Consider the following 20,592-nt stretch of genomic DNA (forward strand, 5'->3'; position numbering starts at 1 on the left):
TGTAAATCCGCTCCACACTGTATACTGTACTGTATAGAACACTACCAGTGCATTGTTTGAATTAAAACTGGTCTTATATCCGGTGTGGCTTAATATCTAATTCAGATCTGTAGTTTGCATGGAAATACATTTTGTAGGTGTGAAACGGAGGCTTGACTTTCCCCTTTGAAGTGCACTTAGATGCGTCATAAAACCTCACACACAGTGCACTCGACCTTTTATTACAAAATTGGAAGCTGCTGAGAGGAGGTGGTGGAGGGAGATCCTGGTCACTACTGCCATTAGTATGTCTGTGCGTGTGTGTGTGTGTGTTTGTGTGTGTATGATTGCAGGAGATGCCAGAAACACTTCCACACCCCGGGGCTTTTGCACGGCCATCGAGTCGGCGCCGTTACCATGTGAACAGCACTCGGAAAAACACCAGAGAGGCGTTCTGTTGCGTTAATATTGACGGCAAACACACTGGTGATCACACAACCTGTAAAAGGGTCACGCTGAGGACCTGCAGGGCCACCGCCCAGCCCGTGGAGTGAGGGGGGTAGGGGGTAGGAGTGTAAGGGGAAAAAAAAAAAAGGGGGAAGAGAGTGAGTGTGCGTATAGTGTAGAGGTGGGAATTGGACAGATTGTAGATGTTCAGTCATTCATAGGAGCTCCAGGAAAGGGTGGGGTTACCGCCTGCACAATGGGTGGGTTCAGAAGGATGGAGAGAGGATGGAGGGGTGTGAAAGAGTGACACAGAGAGAGAGAGAGAGAGAGAGAGAGGAGGGCTTTAGAGATTGCACTCATTGTTGCCTCAGAGCGAGCGACCAGCCGTAGTGTGTGTGTGCGCTTGGGCCTGACTGTAATGACTAAAAGCATCAGACGCCTCAGCTGTTGATACAGCCCGAGAGAGCGAGAGAGAGAGTGTGTGAATGTGTGTGTGTGTGCAGTAGAGAGATAGAGAGCAAGAGACAGAAAGAGCAGGAGAGTGAGAGAGAGCACTTGAGCGAGCGAGGGAGTGTGTGAGAGAAGTGCAAAAAAAGGGAAGAAGGGAAGAAGGCGGCAAAAAAGGAAGGATACTACAAGCATGCTGTGCTGTATAAGAAGAACAAAGCCGGTAATTATGACTGCTCATTTGTTTTATTGTCTGTTTGAATGTAAATATAAAGAATAGCCAAAAAAAAAAAAGAACGGTCTTAATCACAGGGACTCCTGTGCTGTCAGCTAGGTTCGAACCGACATCTGACACGCCTTGCTAATGTAATTAACATCCGAGCATGCCTTGCCTGGAGACTTCACGTTCATGCAACTGAGAGTTTAAAGAATTTACGGTCCGGGCTCGCACCTGAGATTCAGGTTGATTTCTCAGCTTTGATTAACAGATTCTTGCATTTTAACAAAACAGGCTTCTCCTTAAAAAAATTAAATAAAAAATGTATATATATGTATGTATATATGTATAGCAGGACTCAAATAATAATGGAAAAAATAAATCATAAAAATGTTATTTGGATGCTTGAGGAATAATGAAGAAAGAATGCATATGATTGCAAAAGGTGTTAATTTAGGTGTCAGTGTGTAGAAGTTGAAGATGGATATATATATATATATAGAGAGAGAGAGAGATGAGAGCGCGAGAGAGAAAAAGGGTGGGGTGCATTGAACTCGTGGGCTGCATGGGAAATTCGTGCAAAAAAAAGAGGCCGATTTCTTTTTAAAGAGCACGCGCTGCAGATGGGGCAAAATGCAAACAAACAAACAAACAAACCAAAAAAAGGAAAATAAATGATGCGATTTTGTGCTGCACATCTGCACCTGTCCGTGGGCTTTTCAGCTCCTTTGTCTGTGCGCTCCTGGGCGGGTCCGCGCGCGTCTCGGTAATGCACGAGCGCGGTGGGGGGAAAAAATGACCGGATTTGCAATGCACTAAAGATGGGTGCTTTATTCATTCATATTTATTTATTTATTTATGTATTAAGCAATGCATTGAAAAAAAAGTGGAACAGCGAGGTCACGAGGTGCAGCAGCCGGTACATGTCGTGTGAAATGACGGCTCTCAAGTCACGCGCGCGGACCTTTTTAATATACACATGGATTATTAAGCGTTCTATCAGGTCTATAAGCCGGTGTTGTACGGACTGTAGAGCATGAAGCAAATAATTGCTACACATCGTGCACGAGCCGGTTTGCTCGAGCGCGTGAATTGAACTCGAGCCACGTGCGTGCACCCGCGCGCCCCCGCGGAGCCGCCGGCAAGATGAAAGGGAATGAAAAGGGCGTGGCGGCGGCGCTGATTCTGATTCTGGTGCTGATGAGAGAGAGAGAGAGTATACCGACTAAATAAATATTAAATATGTTTAAAGATTAAAAAAACGACGTTTGCATCATTGCGTAACTGCAAAAATAAATAAATAAATAAATGAAATAAAGCCTCGAGGCGGAGTTTTTTGTTGCACTAGGGGGGAAAAACCGCCCGTTTGTGGTGGTGTAACATCTAGCAACTGTGTACTGATGCACAGCGAGATGTCTTTTTTTTTTGTCGTGCAACTGTAACAGATTATTATTATTATTATTATTATTATTATTATCCATATAATGACGGATGCACGGATTGTATAAGCACCGGGGCGCGAGCGTTATTCTGCATGACATCGCGCCTGACGGAACAGCGTTGCAATAGCGATGATTTGCGCCTCCTTGCGCGCGCAGGTGCTTCCTCGCTGCATGTGCATGCCTCGACACTCGTGCATTTTAAGCAGCAAGCCTTGAATATTCATGTGCATGAAAAAGGGAAGAAAACGCACCAGAGCAGAGCTTGGACTGGGATTTTTTTTTCCTTCACACTTCTCACATGCTCTTCTTCTTCTTCTGCTTCTTCTCATTCCCTTCAGCTCGGGCCTGAAATCCCTAATGGTTTCTTAAGTGTGGGGGAGGGGAGGGCATTTAAACACTCGGACCGGGGCGTGGTTCACACCATAAAGCACACACACACACACACACACACACACACACACACACATCTTATTTCCACAATGCACATTACACTTTTTATTGAGAGTTTTTTTTTTCTTTTTAATCAAGCAACCTTCATTAAAGCATGACATTTATTTTAATTAAAAAGCTTGCCTTGTCACAGAGCACTATATTCCATATAGCCAGATTCTTGTGTGTGTGTGTTGATGTCTGTGTCAGATTGAGATATAAAATGTATGTAGCATTTTTATTCTGGTTCTGATAATGAACATCTTGTAAATGATAAATGATGGCGTAGGCCACAGGAGAATTTACGCCTTGGTAGCGTTTGGAGAAGAATACCGGTGCTTGCGTTTGTGTGTTGCAGGAATGACACAAGAACACGACTGATTAGTGTGTAGTCCTGATTGTGTTTCTGCTACACGGTGCTTTTATTGTATTTTATTTCATTTTCCTGCTCCACGTGTCCCCTTGTCACCTTTATCCCGTGATGAAACGTTTTTTCCCCCTGATGGGCGTGGCCTCTTCGAGGATGACCAGCGGGGTATGAGAGCTCACCGAATAGTTTAATGAGTATAAAAAAAAAAACGATAAGGTAAATCATGATCAGTGATGCTGTTGCGTTTAGATTCACATCATGATGAAACTTAAGATGGAGATGGGACACCACCATTGCTCATGTCCAGTACTACACTCTTGTAGAACCGATCCCAAGGGAGCTGTTTAGTGCCTTATGTTGGTCCAACACTGTACTAGTCGGGTTTTCCATTGATTTTTCCAAAAAAGTACAACACATGCAAACCTCAAAGTGGTCTAATTATGCACCTGTAGTTTGCTGAACTAACTGGCAGCCCAGTGTATTATTTCGAAAGACCTTGATTAGCTAAATACATTATGGCCTGGAAGAAATAATAGCACCTTCAAGATTGTTTTTAATACTTCAGAACTTGCAAATTTAGCTAAAAATCCTCACATAGTGTTGACTGCTTTGTGTTAAAGGCTTTGTTCAGCGCTAGTGGGAGTAGCCCGTCTTTGTGAAATCAAGGCCGCGGTGTACAGATGACACTCCTGCGAGCCCTCGCGTCTCGTTAAGAGCCGCTCTAGTAACACGAGTGAGTTATGTTTCGCCTCGCAGATGAAGTCGCCTCACGCGGTGTGTTCCACGTCAATCATTTTGATTGGACACGCTTCCTCCTTCAGCGCCGGAGCGATCTGAGCTCATGTCAGTTTTTATAAAAAGCCTCGGGTGATTGATTTGATGCCGGCGTGCCTATTAGGGAAAATTGCTCATCGATTTCGAATTTAAAATTCGTTCCGAGTTACGTAGGTGCCCTGAAGAAGAGAGAAAGAGAAGAGAAAAAAATTAAAGGCCAGCAGGGTAGTTAATAAGGAGAAGTGTGAAGTGTGAAGATTATCAGCAGCCACGACAAACATGGTAATAAAACCCTGACTGGTGTGAGGCAGAACAAAGGGCATTATCTCCTGACAGAGGAAAGAGAACAGAACACGGCAGAGGGTAGGATATATCAGGACCTACCATCTGCATTAGACCCGAAAGGCTACGATTCCTTGAAATGACTAAAAAGCAAGCCGCGTAACCATATTATGCGATATATACGCTTTTTACTCTCGCCCGACTTCTTTATCTTCTGGTCTGGCTAATGGAGATGATTTCATACATCTGTGTGTTACTCATCGCTGCTATGAATCACATTAGTGTCAGCTTTCAGATCCACCATTTAAAATCACAAGGCAGGAGATACCACGCCGATCATCTCAAGGCGTGTTCGGAGTTCGGGCTCCTGGAATGTTTTAGCAGCATGTCTACGCTTTATCCAATCCTTCTTTGTTCACATGACAAATTGATCCATTTCTTTTTTTTTTTTTACATTCTTATTGTAATCCGTTGTGGAACAGAGAGCCCTAATGGCGTTCAGGGCCTGGCTGGCGTAAAAAAACGTCGGATGATGTCATGCTCTCGAGTGATCTCGGGGGTCTATAATGATGAGAGTGACTCATGAGAAATGACTCATTCTGCAGCGGCAGCTACAAGACATCACCTATTACTGGAGCGCCCCAGTACCACCACGCGCAATACACAACTCAAGCAACAGGTTTCAGTGCTCCTGCATGGGGTCTAATCTCATTTCCCGTCTTATACGATCAATTTATTGAGCCTACTTTATAGAGCAGAGAATGCAATTTATACTGAATGCCACAAGGAGATTTTTTTTTCATAATGCTTTAACGTCAGCCTGTAATGTCCATGCTAAAAAAAAAAGAAAAAAAAGTGGAGAAATATTTCCATATCTTTTGGAACTCATGCTTCGGTTCCAGATAAAGTGTTGTGTGGTTAACCAATGTTAATGTTGTGTATTTAATGCAAATTTGCCTGCTCTGTTTAGATTTCCCTGCAGGCAACGTGATCATTATAGCATCATTACTGACATACATATCAAAAGTCAATACAGGTCTATTGAACAACCATTAAACCAACACTAGAGGCTATCAGGCAGCTATTATCAAAACCCATTAGAAATCCATCAAAAACACCTCGAGATTCATGATCGAAGCTCAATCAGACATCAAAATGTTGGATTTGCTCAGATTCCAGGGTTTGTTTTTTGCCCTGTGGCTCAAATCCATTCTGACCCTAAGCAGGATCAAATAAACAAAGGAATAAAAATACCATGTTTAGGACAAGACATTTTTATTTAGAAATAAATAAAAACGACATCCTCAGCAATATGATACTACCGACACCATGCTTTACTGTGGGCATGCATTTCAGGCTTGACTAAAACAGGCTTCCTTACCCTGTGGTGCTCCCACCACCATGTTTCAAATGTTAGTGTCAGAGCGAAACAAAAGGATAAATGTGATTCAATTCTGTACAAAGTTTAGACTAGGTAGATTTTTTTCATATTGCTTACACTTTGCACTAGAGACTATTATCTCACTATTGGTTCACCATTAAATAATAAGGAGAAAAAATTGAAAATGTAAAATCTTTCTAAATGGAAAATTCAGAAATTTAAAGGATTACTTGAGAAAAATCACAATTTTTTTTGTTTAGATGACGCGTTGTAGCAATAAAGTTTAGAGGTAAAAAAATAAAGTAATGAAAGATTTTTATCTAATTTTAGCACTTTATCTTTATCTAAAGATGTCTAAACAGAAACATGCAGAACTAAATTATTGTTTTTCACAAATGAGTTAATGCAAGCAACATTGAAGATCAAAGTTCTGAAGATAAATCAATGAATAATAAGTATTTAGACATTTCCATTCATAAATTTACAGAAGACATGCATGCGGTCTGAGTATCATTGTATTTGTAAACATGTAAAGTAATTAATTTGATATGACAAAACCGTACAAATCATGAACTTACAAATCCTGAGATCCACCGATCTCTTTCCATATGCCCATTTCTGATGCAGAACTTATGCTTATTGGATTCTGCACACTTGATTATCGCTAATTTATAGACAGCATTGGTTAAAAATACCATAGCTGAGAGCCATAAGTGGTGCCATAAACCTGCTATCCAGACCTAATAGCATCTACTATACTGTAAAATACCCAGGAGAGGATTAAAAAGTGATACAACCTAAGCGAATCAGATAAGTGTATCGATTGCATATTGAATTAAAGCACCTTATGGCTTTATAGATGTCTATGGAAATGTTTCCTTCAATGTGATTAAAAAAAGAAGCATTAGTGTTGACTGCGAGGCTAGCTCGTTTATCTTCTCATTTCCTTCACGAGATGCCAATGTCTAGTCGCTGTATGTGGCTTGTGCATCCCATTAGTGGGAAGAATCCAATAAACGAGAGCGCAACAGGACGATTTGGACACGTTTCAAGACCTTTGCATTCTGTGCTGCGTGATGATGAGATGAACCAGTACAGCTTAATAAGTGTGAACTATCTGGGTCGAGGCGGGGCCGAGGTTGTACCTAGAGTTTTCATGAAAGTTGGGTGTAAATCAGACGAATACAAGAGAACGCGGTTCAGTTATTTGTACATTAGTTCACAGCTCCTGATGAAGCACAATCCAGCTTTTTTTTTTTTATAGCTATTTCAGATTTCATCTGTAACATATTCTAATTTTATTAAATTCACCTCATTATTTCAGGTTAACATCTCCTTTTTTCTGTTTTAATGTTTTTCTATTCAGTTGTTGGATTTTTATTTCCAGACATCATATTGATCTTATATTTAATCATTTTTATGTTATGTTTCGTTATGGTTTTGTTTATTTATTTTTACTTTTCTTTCATTAGAGACATGTGAGTATTACTTGTATATCAGCCATTTGGTGGAACAATTCAGCCGAGGATCCTGGAATGAAAAAAGGTAAACTAATGCATCACTCATATCTTTTCACTTCCTACAGTACATTTTAATGAATCTAATATATTTATATTTTTTGTTAGAAGATTTGCAAATATTTCTCCTTTTTTAATTAAATTTTTTTTGAGTTGGTAAAAGTTAGCATGCTAAGTGAAAAGAAGTGCGTATTAGCATGCTAATATCTCAGACAAGCAGACAATTTGAATTGTGAATTGTGATTTTATGTTAAATACCAGTGCTTATGCTCAATTATGTTGATGATCTCATCCCTTCAGCTTTATTAAATCAAGTTGTGGCCACATATTATTTGCAATAAATAGTGGAGTTCTATAATTAACTCTTTATTCAGAGTGAAGCTTAGCAGTCATAACTTTTTCGCGCAGTTATTGTCGTCACTGTTTCCCATTTCTGCTCTACACGCTCGGCAAGGGAGCGTCCGAAAAGTTCACAGCACTCCTTAATCTTTCCTAATGCCAATCGCCGCAACTCCTTAACCTTTCCCTATCGCCTCGGTCGTTTATCCAGCCCCTCACTTTTACAGGCTGTAAAGCTTGCTTTATTAGATTTGGCTGCTCTCGAGCTGTAAACTCTCTGCTTGAGTTATGGAGTTTAAAAACTGGCAGCCGTTGTTTCCTTTCAGTCTTCATTCACTACAAATTAAGAAGACTAGGCAGAGTAGGTGAAAAGGCGGTACATCATCTCACCGTGTCAAATTCGAAAGATTTTCAATCTGCAGCGATCATCCGAGGAGTTCTGCTGCTGCCATTTGGCTTCTCTGTGGTTCCTGGCAGCCGTGAGAGCAGGACAGAAGGAGAGGTGTGAATGTCGGGAACTGAGGGACGAGTCCCAACCCTCTCCGATTTATTTGCATTGGACACGGATAAGCAATGTGACTGTCGTTCTGATGAAGCAGTATGTACTTTGCAGATCTGAAACCTATATCTGAAATTATATGTTAAAATTGACACATATTCTCGAAATGTTCTATACTTTTACACCTACAGCATAAGTCAATTTTTTTTTTAAATTTGAGTCAAAGTCGTACTTTTGATAGGTTTGCTATTTGAATGATGTGCATAGAGCTGAAAAGTTCCTTGTAAAACTTTTTCCAATTATCAGTTGGAAATACAATAATGGAAAATAAATCTTAGTGAGGTTGACATAGAAATCTAAAAACACACACACACACACACACACATACAAACCCCAAACACTAACCTAAGCATGGAGAACATTGAGGGGATGCTAAATATATGATTAGGTAAGTATAGTATTCACTTATTTTGTCTATCATTCAGTGTAGATTCTTTCTTTCATATTTATTTCAACACTTCATATTCATGCAGTACTACAGCTCTGTAATTTGGCTCAGTTTGTGTTTCATGGTAAGTTTAACAGTTTACATTTCAAAAACAAAAAAAAACCCAGCTGCAACTCAAAAACTCATCATGTTTGAATCGCTTCCTGCTGTCAGGTTGAACCATGCTAGAGTTTACTTAACCAATAATACCGCCTCTCCAAGGGCCCCTTTACATTAGACACGATTGATTAGTACCGTTCTCAGAAACGAATCCTCGAACGTTCACGATATTGTTACTTTCCGCACTCAGGTACACAGGTGTATTTTCACTCTCTGTTACAGCAGGTGGCAGTATGCACCTGGTTGACTTGTGAGCCGCCATTAAACACAAAGAGAAGAAGAGGAAGTCAATCTAAGTGCTATGCCTAATATTATTGATATTTCAGGAAAAATGTATCAGCTATGGCTGTGTAGGTCAGAGCACGATGAGAAATTGTCTGATGATGTCACGTCCACTTCCGTGTTCAGGTACGATTGGCTTCCATATCTGATTCGATCCATGCCTGAGTATGCTGTATCGTTCTCCACCCTTCCCAGTATGGTTCCTGTATGTGGAACAATTGTGTTCTCGCTAATCAAAATAAACCAGACTTTGGCGCCATTGATGGGAATGATTCCAGGGTTCTAAGGTGCTCAAGGACTCCAGGATTTTTGCTGGGTGTAATGAACTGCAACAAGGCTTTAACGATTAACATTAACGAACCCTCCGTAATGACTCATGTTGACTCGGCGCGAAAAGTGTAGAAGTGTTACTTTCGGTAAAGTTGTTACATGAGTCATCAATCAGCACTAAACCCTAAAGTGTACGCTGTAGAACTGATGGATTGTGGTCAATTCAGAGGGTGGATGATGCCAGTGCACTTAGTCAATAGATCCTTGGAAATCTTGGGCAGGGAGCCATGCGAGTGTGTAACGAGAGGGCAGAGCATCTCGGTCGCACATTAAACACAGAGTTCAGACCTCATCTTTCCTGGTGGTCCATAAGAAAACTAATGGAGTGCACTAATGAGGAAACCAGCCCAGATGTCCTTTCAGGGATAGACGAAACATCCATCAAAGATCTGTGCGCATTAACTGCAGTCGACTGATTGCATTCCTTTTAGAGTCGGCATCAAAATATGTCAGTAATGTTTTCATTTCCGCACGCCTGGACGCCCCCCTGGAGTCTTTGATGTCCGTGCCTTGATGTCCAATACTTATTAGTTAGATCGAGATCTCACTGCTTGCACAAAATTTATTCGTATTCCATATCAAAGCTCGATTCGTGTCATGGCCACTTTAAAATTTTTGTTTATTTTATTAGAGAGTTATTTCAACAAATAAATAATTTTCCACTGTAAATGCAAGCCTGTTGTCTTTCTTTTTGCACACAATTTAATTGCATTTGCATGATGCTTAAGTAACACTTGGCTTCTTGGATAAAAAACAAAACCGGGATCCTTGATTTCCGATTTCTGAAAAACAAACAAACAAACAAACAAACAAAAAAAAAAACAAAAAAAAAAAACATTAATTATTTTCAAATCGTGTTTTGGAATCTCTTGGCATCTTTTTGCAAAGTCATTAATCTAAAATGGAAAGCAAGACACATATTTGGAAGCCTTTAGTCACTTTAATAATTATTTGGATTCTGTTCAACATTTTTTTCTCTACCTTTTAAAAATTTGTTAGCGCGTCATTTGTAATTATGGCAAATCTAATCATTAAGCGCAACCTTCCACGACAGCATTCATAAAGTCCTAGTGTTGGTGTATGGCCTGCTAATTGCTCAGAAAACAGCTGCAGGTTTCTTGCTCACTTGATATCTGCCAGGTGAACATGGTCTCCTGTTGAGCGCGTGGCTCTGGAAGAGCGATTAGAGCACAGCATGCCAGATTTACTGGAGCTGCTGGAAAGCATTCACAAAAGTCACCAAATGACGAATCAGCCTAAATTATCTCCAAAAGGACAGTTTATTCCCTCAAGACTTCACTTAACTGTACAAATATTTGACTTTCATAAATAAATGAAAGCAAAAACAACATCTTGTACATTGTTTTATTTGGAAAGGAGCCACCAATGGCCCCTATCCAAATAAACTGCTAATGCTGTGTATTTAGAAACTTTTATATTTTTGGAGGATAACAAAGAATTAAAACATTATTATGAGCAAAATGTATCACGTCCAGGGGTATATTCCTGACCTGCATCCAGTTACTCCAGATCCAAAGAAATGAAGTAATTAGTGAAGATAAAGGAAGAGGCATGGTGGCTCAACAGTTTGCACTGTTGCCTCGCCTAACACATATAGGGTTATTGTTTCGAATCTCAACTTGGGATGGTATGCAAAGAGTTAGCATGTTTCCCCCATGCCTTGTAGGTTACCTCTAGGTACTGTGGTTTCTCGCAACAGTCCAAAGACATCATTGTTTTCGAATTGCTAATAGTGAATGTAGAGTACCCTCTGATGGGTCCTCCTCCTTGTGGCCTGAGCTCCATGGGATGGGCTTCAGGTCCCAGTGATAGTTCCTACTGATACCAGAACCAAAATCAAGAGTTTACTAGGTCATTTAATGATTCATTAAATTTTATGAACCTAAAGGTGTCAATGCATTGCAACGCACTGGATTTCTCTGCATTTCTTTCTTTTTACAGTTAAAAGTATTAAGTTGTGTATGTGTAAGTCTTTAGCGACTGGTGCTTTTGTGAGTGGCAGAGTTTGCACTTGTCCATTTGTCAATTTGATTAGCCAAATACTTTTAGTTACTGCTACTTGCCACACCAAAGTGGCCAACATTCTCTCTGCCAGACTGCAATTCAACTAATAACCAGCAGTTTTATCCTCTGGCTAATATTCCTAGTCAGATTAGCCTTTCAGACCGTGGATTGGCAAGATTCAGAAGAGGGCTATTGAAGGGCAAGCCATCTAAAAATGCCTGTAATCTCTGCTAATGCTGTTATTTTTCCTCAGGTGGAGAAGACCGAAGACGGTGACCAGGAGATCAAGCAAGATGGCACCAAACCAGAAGACAAAGCCCACAAGGCTGCCACCAAGATCCAGGCGAGCTTCCGCGGACACATAATCCGGAAAAAAATGAAGGATGATGACAAGGAGGAGGACAGTCCTGCTGCTGAGGCCAAGGCCGAAGAAAATGAAGGAGAGAAGAAAGAGGAAGAGAAAGCTACTTCTCCCACTGCAGAGAAACAAGAAGCTGCCAAAGAGGAGGAGAAGGCCAAAAGTCCCACTAACTCTCCAGCAGCAGAGGAAAGCAAGGCTGATGCTCCTGCCACTTCCCCTTCAGAAACTAAACAGGATGTGAAGGAGGAACCAAAGGAAGTAGAGAAGCCTAAAGAAGCAGAAAGTGCCGAAGCCGAGGCAGAGAAGCCCTCAGAGAATGTAGACGCGGAGGAAAAGGAGGAGGAGAAGGTGGAAGCCAAACAAGCCGACGTGCCTGCCACTGCTAGCAAGACAGCTGATTGTGAAGCCGAAGTGAACCAAACGCAAGACAAACCAGGTGAGATTCATGCAGGGCCATTAAGGAACCCGATAAGCCTCTGTTGTAAAAATGTTAGAGTTAGTGTTTATGCTTATTGTAAATTGTGTGTACATTTTGTGTAATTCTTGGAGATCTGACGTCCCAAAGTGATTGCAAATGAATTGAACTCAGCCTTCAATTTTTTTTTCTGATATAACTAACCCCTTCATGAACTAAATAGTATAGCATGGTTATAATAATTTGCTTTAACCAATTCTTATATAACGTTATAAAGGGTTAATGTAAGTATGGGCACTAGCCCTCAATCATGAAGCCTGTTTGCAATGCCACTAAATGTTGGAACCTTGTTTGAGTCTCCAAGCCCTTGAATGGTGGGTCTTTGGGCAAAACCACTACCTTTTAAATTGTGTGTCCTTAAGCAAGGCTGCTAGTCTTTAAATGTCGAACCCTTGAGTAAGGACACTAGCCATCAAATGTTTGACCCTTGAGGTAAAAAACACTACCTTTCACATATTGGATCTCTTGGGGCAGAGCACTAGCCTGTAATTATTAAACCCATAAGCAAAGACTCTAGCTTTTAAATGTTGGGCCCTTGAGCAAGGCCACTAGCCTCTAACACTTAAATGCTGGGACCCTGATTGTGGCTGCAAGACCATGAATTGAGGTCCCAAGTCCTCAGGCATGGAGACTGTAAGCAAAGTGCCAACAACTTCATTTTTAAGTCATTGAGCAAGGCTGCATTTCCTCAAGCATTGAGCCCTTGAACAGGTTACTAGTCCTTAAAAATTTGAGGATGATGAGGGTGATACCCCACACTTGAGGGTGATACCTCAAACCTTATCTTAAACCCTCAAAGCTTCATTGTTGAGCCTGTGGGAAAGGTGGCTGGGCTTTCGAACAAGGCTGCAAGCCCTGAATTGTTGCACCTTTAGGTAAGGCCACTAATTTGCAGTTGTTGAGCTCTCGAGCAAGACCACTAAGATACAAATTATCCCAAATTATAGGCCCTTGAATGAGGCCCATAATTTTGTGTCCTTAACCAAGTGCACCAGCCTTTAATTGTTGGATCTTAAAAAGACAAATAACTGCGTTGCGATGGGGTTTATTCCACTTCGTTTAAAAATCGCGTTGATTAAAACATATTGTAAAATTCTCCCAAAATGTTTTTCAACAATCAGGTAGAGTCACTTTTAATACTTGGATGTGAACTTTGGTGACGTTGTCACAAGATCAGATTCACTAAATTAACTGATGATATTTTTGGCAGCTCCTTATTTTATTTTTAAGACGTCTAAAATGGCAGTGTGTAAATTGTGTGATGAGTTTTCATTAACACATCATAATCATTAGAACAGATAAAACAGCTTCATCCAAAATAAGATCAGACAAAAAATATATAATGATTTGATATTTTCTTACTTTTTCTCCCTTAAATAGACAGACAACATGGAACAAACATTCAGTATATTTGTGACAGATGTTCAGGCAGTGTAAAATCTCAGCGCGGAGATAATTAGCCAAACATGAGTGATGCTTTACAAAGGCTGCTATTTCATGTCAGTGATTTTAGAACAGAAAACCGGATATGTCTCCGTCTAACCAAATTACACAATCGATTTCTTTCCTTTACATGTTATAGTTTGTGCTTGAAGCCTTCAGCGGTTTCAGCCGGAGATCTATTGCACTGTGGCTGCTCGACTAAATCGAAGTGCATGACTTGACCACAATTAGGCTTTATAGATGTTCAGACTCTGCAGCCATGAAGCATCATGTTTACTGCCAGTTTACTGGAGAATTACAGCCTCTTCTGAAAGCAAGACCGAGGACAAACTGATGGAACAACTGCTTATAAACCATAATATAGTTTCCGTCAAAATCTGTTGTGTTTTAACAAGGGAGAGAAAATGTATTTATGAATAGATGTTAAGCTATGACTATTTTAACACCGTTTCTAAGGAATGTATAAAAAAAAAAAAAAAACTATAGCCTTACACTTAATCTCATCTAAAATTCATGAAAAATTCATTGAGTCAATTATTTTTTGGCGGCTTTATACAAAACGTAAATTTTGCTAAGAAAATTTGCTCCTGATAGCAGCAAGCGAGTGCGAACAAACGGTCATATTACTTATTTTATACTAACGACAGCTATGACTGCTAACCTCAGCCATCGACTTTATGTCCCAGTGTATCGGTTTAAATCCAACCTTAGGAGAAATTTAGTGAAATTATTAGGTGTGAAGAAGATTTATTCATTTGTGAATTTAAAATACAAGTTTTCTTTAGCAAATTCTACAATAATTTGGAATCACATTAAAATCATAAAAGTAGTAGAGGAGAATTATTTCTCCTCAATCCATCTTATCTCGTACACTATTTGAGGCCGTAATTCACATGAATGTATTGAGATAAGTGGATTTATTAATGTGAGCTTTGAATTGGCTTTTGCTTCAGATAGAAATGTCTAAAAAGATGAAATTCTTACTGATTGAGAAGTACACTGCACTGTTGCTAAACTGATTTCAGAATGTATGAGATCTTTTACACGAGCCTTTTTTCTGAGATGTTTGTTGAACGTTTATGGAAGGAGTCTCCAGTGTCAACGCTTTGTAACAGTCCGAGATACAGATTAATGTCACGTGAAAAGAAAAAGACATGTTAGTGATGTAAGTGCTACGAAGCATGAACTTGGCAAATTAAAAAAAGAACAAACTATGGGAAAATAAACAGGCTTGTTCGAAGAACAACAACAAAAAAGTTTTCTTGTGCCATTTTCTCCATAAGCAGATGCTGCGGAAGACTCCGAGCAGGCAGAGGGCGATGTTTCGGAGGCGGCGAAGGAGGACGACAAGGCCGAGAGCGCTTGAAGAGAACCGCCGCTGCAACACAATACCAGATAATTTAAACGGTTGCTCTTTTGCCCTCTGATTGTCGAGACAGTCAGTTTAAATTTGTTTGGTCCTATATATTTTCTTTCGTGTGGCAAAACGATTTTCTTACATCTTTCGGGGGAGGGGTGTGTTTTGGGGTAGGAGGGGTGGAGGGAGGGGGAGGTTTCCATACGCAACTTTTTGCGGCTCAAGCTAGCAGTGAACGTGCGAGAAAACGTGGCTGCTTCTTGGACGTGTGAGACAAACAACATCGTACGTTCGACAACGTCACCAAAAAAATAATAAAAGGGACAGAAGACGCAATTTCAAACTCAAAACCCGTTCGAACCTGGTTTGCATTTCTAGCTATTCCCACACACACACACAAACACACACACACACACTATATACACACAGACACACACTATATACACACATACACACACACTATATACACACATACACACAAACACACACACTTGCCTTTTTCCATTTACCGTAGTAATAGTGCACTGCTATTTATTAGGGAGAAGTATTATATTATTCCCTTTCAGTGTTTTCTGCTAATGCATTGTTTTGGCCAGCGTTTCATGGATAGCTTGAACCCATTCGACTCATTTGCATGGAAATTTTCCTCCTTAGAGGGAAATGAAAAAAAAAAAAGCATATTTAAAAAAAAAAAAAAAAAAAAAACCTCCTCGCAGTCACGAGTAACCAAAACGTTGTGGCTTCTTTCTCGATGTCCTCGGTGTTGTTAATGGCGGTTTGATGATATCGACTGGAATTATTCCTGCGCTGATGTTGAAAAACGAAAGAGAAAAATTGAACAAAATAATAAAAAAAAATATAAATAAAACAAATCAGCCTTTTTTCCTCCTCCTATGTTCACGTGAGAGTGCAATGTCCAGTTTGAATCTTAAAAAGGAGTTCAATTGTGGAAAAAAATTAAATAAAATTTAAAAAACGTTTCAATGTCTGTTTTCAAAAATAAAGAAATGTGCCAATTATCATCACAAGACATGTGTGTTTTTATTTTTATTTTTATGAGTGTGTTTTTGTCTGTGTGTGCGTGTGAGCTTTGTGGGAAATTTAATAAAGATATAAATATTAGACTTACAGATATATTTATTTTTTCACTTGCGAATTCTTTCTTTATCTATTTACAATTTTCAAATGTGATAAAAACACCACGATCAACAGATTTTCCAATCGAGTATCATACAGTACATTATTTATTTATTTTTAAACTGAATCCAATCAGATTTCCCCTCATGCAGCTTCAGCAGTATTGATTTCTACCCAAAAGCATTTTGGTCTCACTTTCACAAACACTTTGCTATTTTTACAACCTTTCTGTGTTGGGGGAAAAAAATGGAAAAAAAGTTTCATATTAAAATATTAGATTTCCCTTTAATCCATTGATCCCTTATTTATAGAGAGAGTTACACCGGAGCGCTGTAGAGGTCTAGATTCCAATTGGGCCAAAAGGCTCTTTTTTGTCCCCTCTAACAGCGACTGTGAAAAAAAACTTTAAAAAATCGCAGGTTTATATTGTTTTATAAATGAAGATCGGTTCTATAGTAATGAATTGTTCATTAATGGATCATTGTTGCTATGGTTAAGGTGAAACATGTTTATTTAATATGCATGTAAGGAGTCTCCAGTGTCAGCAAGGGAAAGCTGGACAACACAAGCAATACAAGATCTGTTTCTGCTTTACTTTTGATTTGTGTAAAAGTGAGAAAAGCGAGAGAGAGAGAGATTGATGAGTTAGCGACTATTTAAAGCTGCTGTAAGTTAAAAATTATTTTATTGACGATCCGCAGCCTTAAACAATAAACAACAAAACGTCTCTATTTATTGTACTAAATCAGAGATTTACAACTAAAAGACCACATTCCATTGCATTGATTATTTCCCTTTAACTGCACACCCTGACATGTTTTTAATTCCGTCCATCCAGTTATAGAATCGATTCATCCTGCTAAACTAATGACTCAGAACTCGCCACATGAATATTGTCTGATCAGCCCCTAAAATAAATCTGCTCCTCTTGCAGGCCCTGTAGGGAATCACTGTAGGACTGTACAGATAAATCATTTCCTCTTAAAATACACAGCAGCGAGCGACACTAATGGCTGCTGCGCCAGCGGGAAAATGGCAGCAGCCTCGGTCTCACGGCTTCTTCCTCCACCTAGCGTTAGCTTCCGTATCTGCTACTGTGGGTTTCATTAAACTGCAGCATATATATACACTGTACACTGTTATAAAAAGTTTTTAACTCCAATATTTTAGTTTTTTAAAGTATGCTAATTTTATTTATTTTGTAAAAAATTGAATGTGAGAAAACAAAAACAACATAATTGTGAAATGTGTAACAAGAAAACTCCAAGCCTAACAGTACAGCATATCATATACAGTATTTAGTTATATATTTAAATATAAGAATAAAATATTCACGTTAGATGTTTGTACAGGGGCCTTATAGAATAACAGAACACAGTACTGAGAGTAAAAACTCGCTTTATTACCCTGCCACACTTATGCACTTATCCCAGTGTTTCAAGGTAGAAAGTCTTCTTAGTACACCAAAGTTTCTCAGAACGTGCCTGCTTCACGTCTGAAACGCCGGCCTCCCAGGAACTCCTTTAATGACCCAAACATGTAGAGGTGTCTTGAAACAAGGTCAGGACTGTCCGGGGGAATTTGGGTTGGTGAAGGTTAGTGCGTACAGTTCATACAGACAGATGCGTCTCATCTGTAAGTCGGTGACATCGATTTTCAAGGATCAGGGGGTCCACTCGCTAAATGTTCACAGGAACGGCTGCAGTGGTGTCCGAGCTACTTCGTAGAGTCTCATTACTGTACAGTGATTGAGGTCTTCTGTAAATGTCAATGTACAGTAAGTTTATTCACAAGGAAGTCCCGATTCGACTTGATAGCCCCTTGTAACATGTACTCTAAAGAAACAGTTGGAACTTGTTATATGATATTCACTATGATATTATAAAACCCAGACAATTATAGTTAAAAGTCATTTCTAACTCCATGCTCGTTTCTGAGCCAGTGCTGAAGGCGTTTATTGAAATTGCACAATAATCTCCTCTGAACAGTTGATATTGAGATGTATATCTGCTTCTTCTGCTCTGTAAAGCTTCATAACGGCTCTAATCTGAGGTGCTGGTTGTTAATTGGTGATTTCCGAGGCTGGTGACTCTAAATGAACTTCTCCTCTGCAGTAGAGCTCAGTTTTGGTCTCGTTTGGTCTTCATGAGATCCATGGAGTTTTATCATGGCGCTTGTTGGGTTTTTACAAACGCACTCGACACAATACTGTTCTTGCAAGAACTGTTCCAGAAAGGCTGGCCTCCATGTCTTAAAAATAACAACTTACTGTTCTAATTGTTGTTACGTAATTACCTAATTCCATATGTGTTATTTAATAGTTTTAAAGTATTTTGTATATTGTGTAGACTGTACAAAATAAACCACTAAACAAAAACAAAGAATCCGGCAAGTGATCCTTGATCAAGTAAGTGATCTGCAAGTGATTGTTTTGCGAGGTATATAGAATTATTATATTAGTATATATTATTATCCCTATTTTGGAAAAACATTAATAATTTATATTAGATTTGGGCTCTAAAGGAACAGTTTGGTCAATAAATTCCATGTGAGCTTTGTTAGTTTATTTGTACCGTAAGTCATTAAAAAATAAAAAAGTAAGACATGGACCATAAATCACACACAACCACAAACAAGCAGACCAACAATAAGGAAAGTCGCCAGTTTAATCACACCGTTTAATTCAAATGACTTTATTTCGCTTTCTTAACGTTTCATCTGTACTTTACAGTACGTACAGTTTTTTTTTTTAAGAAACTGATTGCAGTAACCTTAGAACAAAACAAAGCTGTTACAAAATGTTCGCTGCCATGAAATGATGGGGTCAAGTTCACAGGTACATACGGAAAGAGAGAAAGAAAGAAAGAAAGAAGGAAAAATAATCCTGACAGGAAACCGAGTTGTCTGGGTGTGGAAGGCTAACACGTGAGGCAGCTGTTTGCTAGCTGGACCTGGTAGCTTGTGTAAGTGCATTCACGTAAATCACTCGAACATATATACACATACACACACTCACACACGCACACACACATACGTCAACGTTCCGCAGGTGGGACGCAAAACTCACATTTTAGAGTAGGAGGACGTTTACTACGGAAATACGGTGGAGTTATTCGGACAGAGCGAATCTTTGAGTATTTCGCGGAAGGGGAAAATTTTAGCCTAAAGGGAAACGCTAGCCCTTTATGATTAGCTTCGCCTACTCTAAACTGTGAGGAAGTTAAATCGCACACAGGTCTGTGGCTGTGTCCCGAATGCTAGAGCTGTTCTAACATGTTAGTAGTAACTAATAGCTAACAACTCAAAAGTTAGCGTGTAACGTAAAGACTTGCAAAGAAATATAGCAAACTTTACTTGGAACCATTTGTATGGTACATTTATAGTGCATTATGGGTAATTATTAAAAACAAAAAAATAGGTTGTTTGCAGCATTCATTTCTCTAACTAGCTATGAACTCTAGCATTTGGGACACAAAAATGTTCGTAGTTTTATCAAGGCATCGAGAGAGAGCTCATTGGCTGACGGCGCTGTGGGCGGGGCTCGCAGTGTAAGTCAAGAGAAAAAAAAGCAAGCAAGTTTTACGCACAGTGAATGAACATGACGGAGAAACATAACATAGTATTTAAACAAAACGCAAAACATAGTCGAGTTAACGTAAACGTCGCAAATCAAATTATAAAGAATATGATTTATCTCTATCAGCACAGTAACCTCCTTTTTTTTTTTTTTTTTCTTTTTTTTGTTGTTTATTTGGCAACAAGCGAATAGCTTTTCTCAGTTTTGTACTGGAATCATCGTTACTTTCTATATAAAAACAAAAAATATGAAGATCAGCGCAAAGGTACAGTTGCTCTACGTTTCACCCGAGAGGTTACAGTAACACGTTTTTTTTCTTCCGATATTTAAAATATTTTTTATTATTTTTTTTTGTTGCGTTTCCTAATCAGTTTTACTTACAGGGTGCACCGAGATGCAGCGCTACAAGTTAATCCTCAACAAATCCACTAGCCTATTAAGAAACATGGACATAATATATTAATATTTTTTTATAATATATTTATATATATATTTATATATAAGGACAATGGATTCAAGTACATATATACAACGTTAATTGGAAAAAAAGCTTTGTGAGCTTCAATTTGAAAAATTCACAAACGAAAGGAGAATTATTTTCAAATAATAATAATAATAATAATAATAATAATAATAAGCAGAGCATTCATTGGTGTCGTACATTTCAGTCCATAAAAGTCACACACGGATTAGCAGTATGGTATTTTTTTTCCACAGATGGACACGGGAAGGTGATGGAACGAATTTTTTCCCCCCCAAAGAGAAAAACAGTTAAAATGATACCATGATGATGAGATTTCGTTAAAGTGACGTCCAACATGTCACAACTTGTGGAGTAAAACCACGACCATGAAAAAAAAAGAGTACTAATACTA

At 39.1% G+C, this 20,592-nt stretch overlaps 1 protein-coding gene across 2 annotated transcripts; it reads left to right on the forward strand.

Moving 5' to 3' along the window:
- Positions 1-739: 739 nt before the first annotated feature.
- On the forward strand, positions 740-16,031 carry gap43 (growth associated protein 43). 2 transcript variants are annotated; one of them, XM_053507580.1, is made up of 3 exons: positions 740-1,096; positions 11,621-12,164; positions 14,930-16,031. In XM_053507580.1, exons 1-3 carry the CDS (start codon positions 1,067-1,069, stop codon positions 15,010-15,012), a joined length of 657 nt encoding a protein of 218 aa, XP_053363555.1. In that variant the 5' UTR covers positions 740-1,066; the 3' UTR covers positions 15,013-16,031. The 2 variants fall into 2 exon arrangements, with proteins under 2 accessions (XP_053363555.1, XP_053363556.1); XM_053507581.1 differs by having other exon boundaries at positions 743-1,096; positions 14,933-16,031.
- Positions 16,032-20,592: the final 4,561 nt, after the last annotated feature.

This window comes from Clarias gariepinus, chromosome 11, assembly GCF_024256425.1.
Source record: "Clarias gariepinus isolate MV-2021 ecotype Netherlands chromosome 11, CGAR_prim_01v2, whole genome shotgun sequence".
Classification (NCBI taxonomy): domain Eukaryota; kingdom Metazoa; phylum Chordata; class Actinopteri; order Siluriformes; family Clariidae; genus Clarias; species Clarias gariepinus.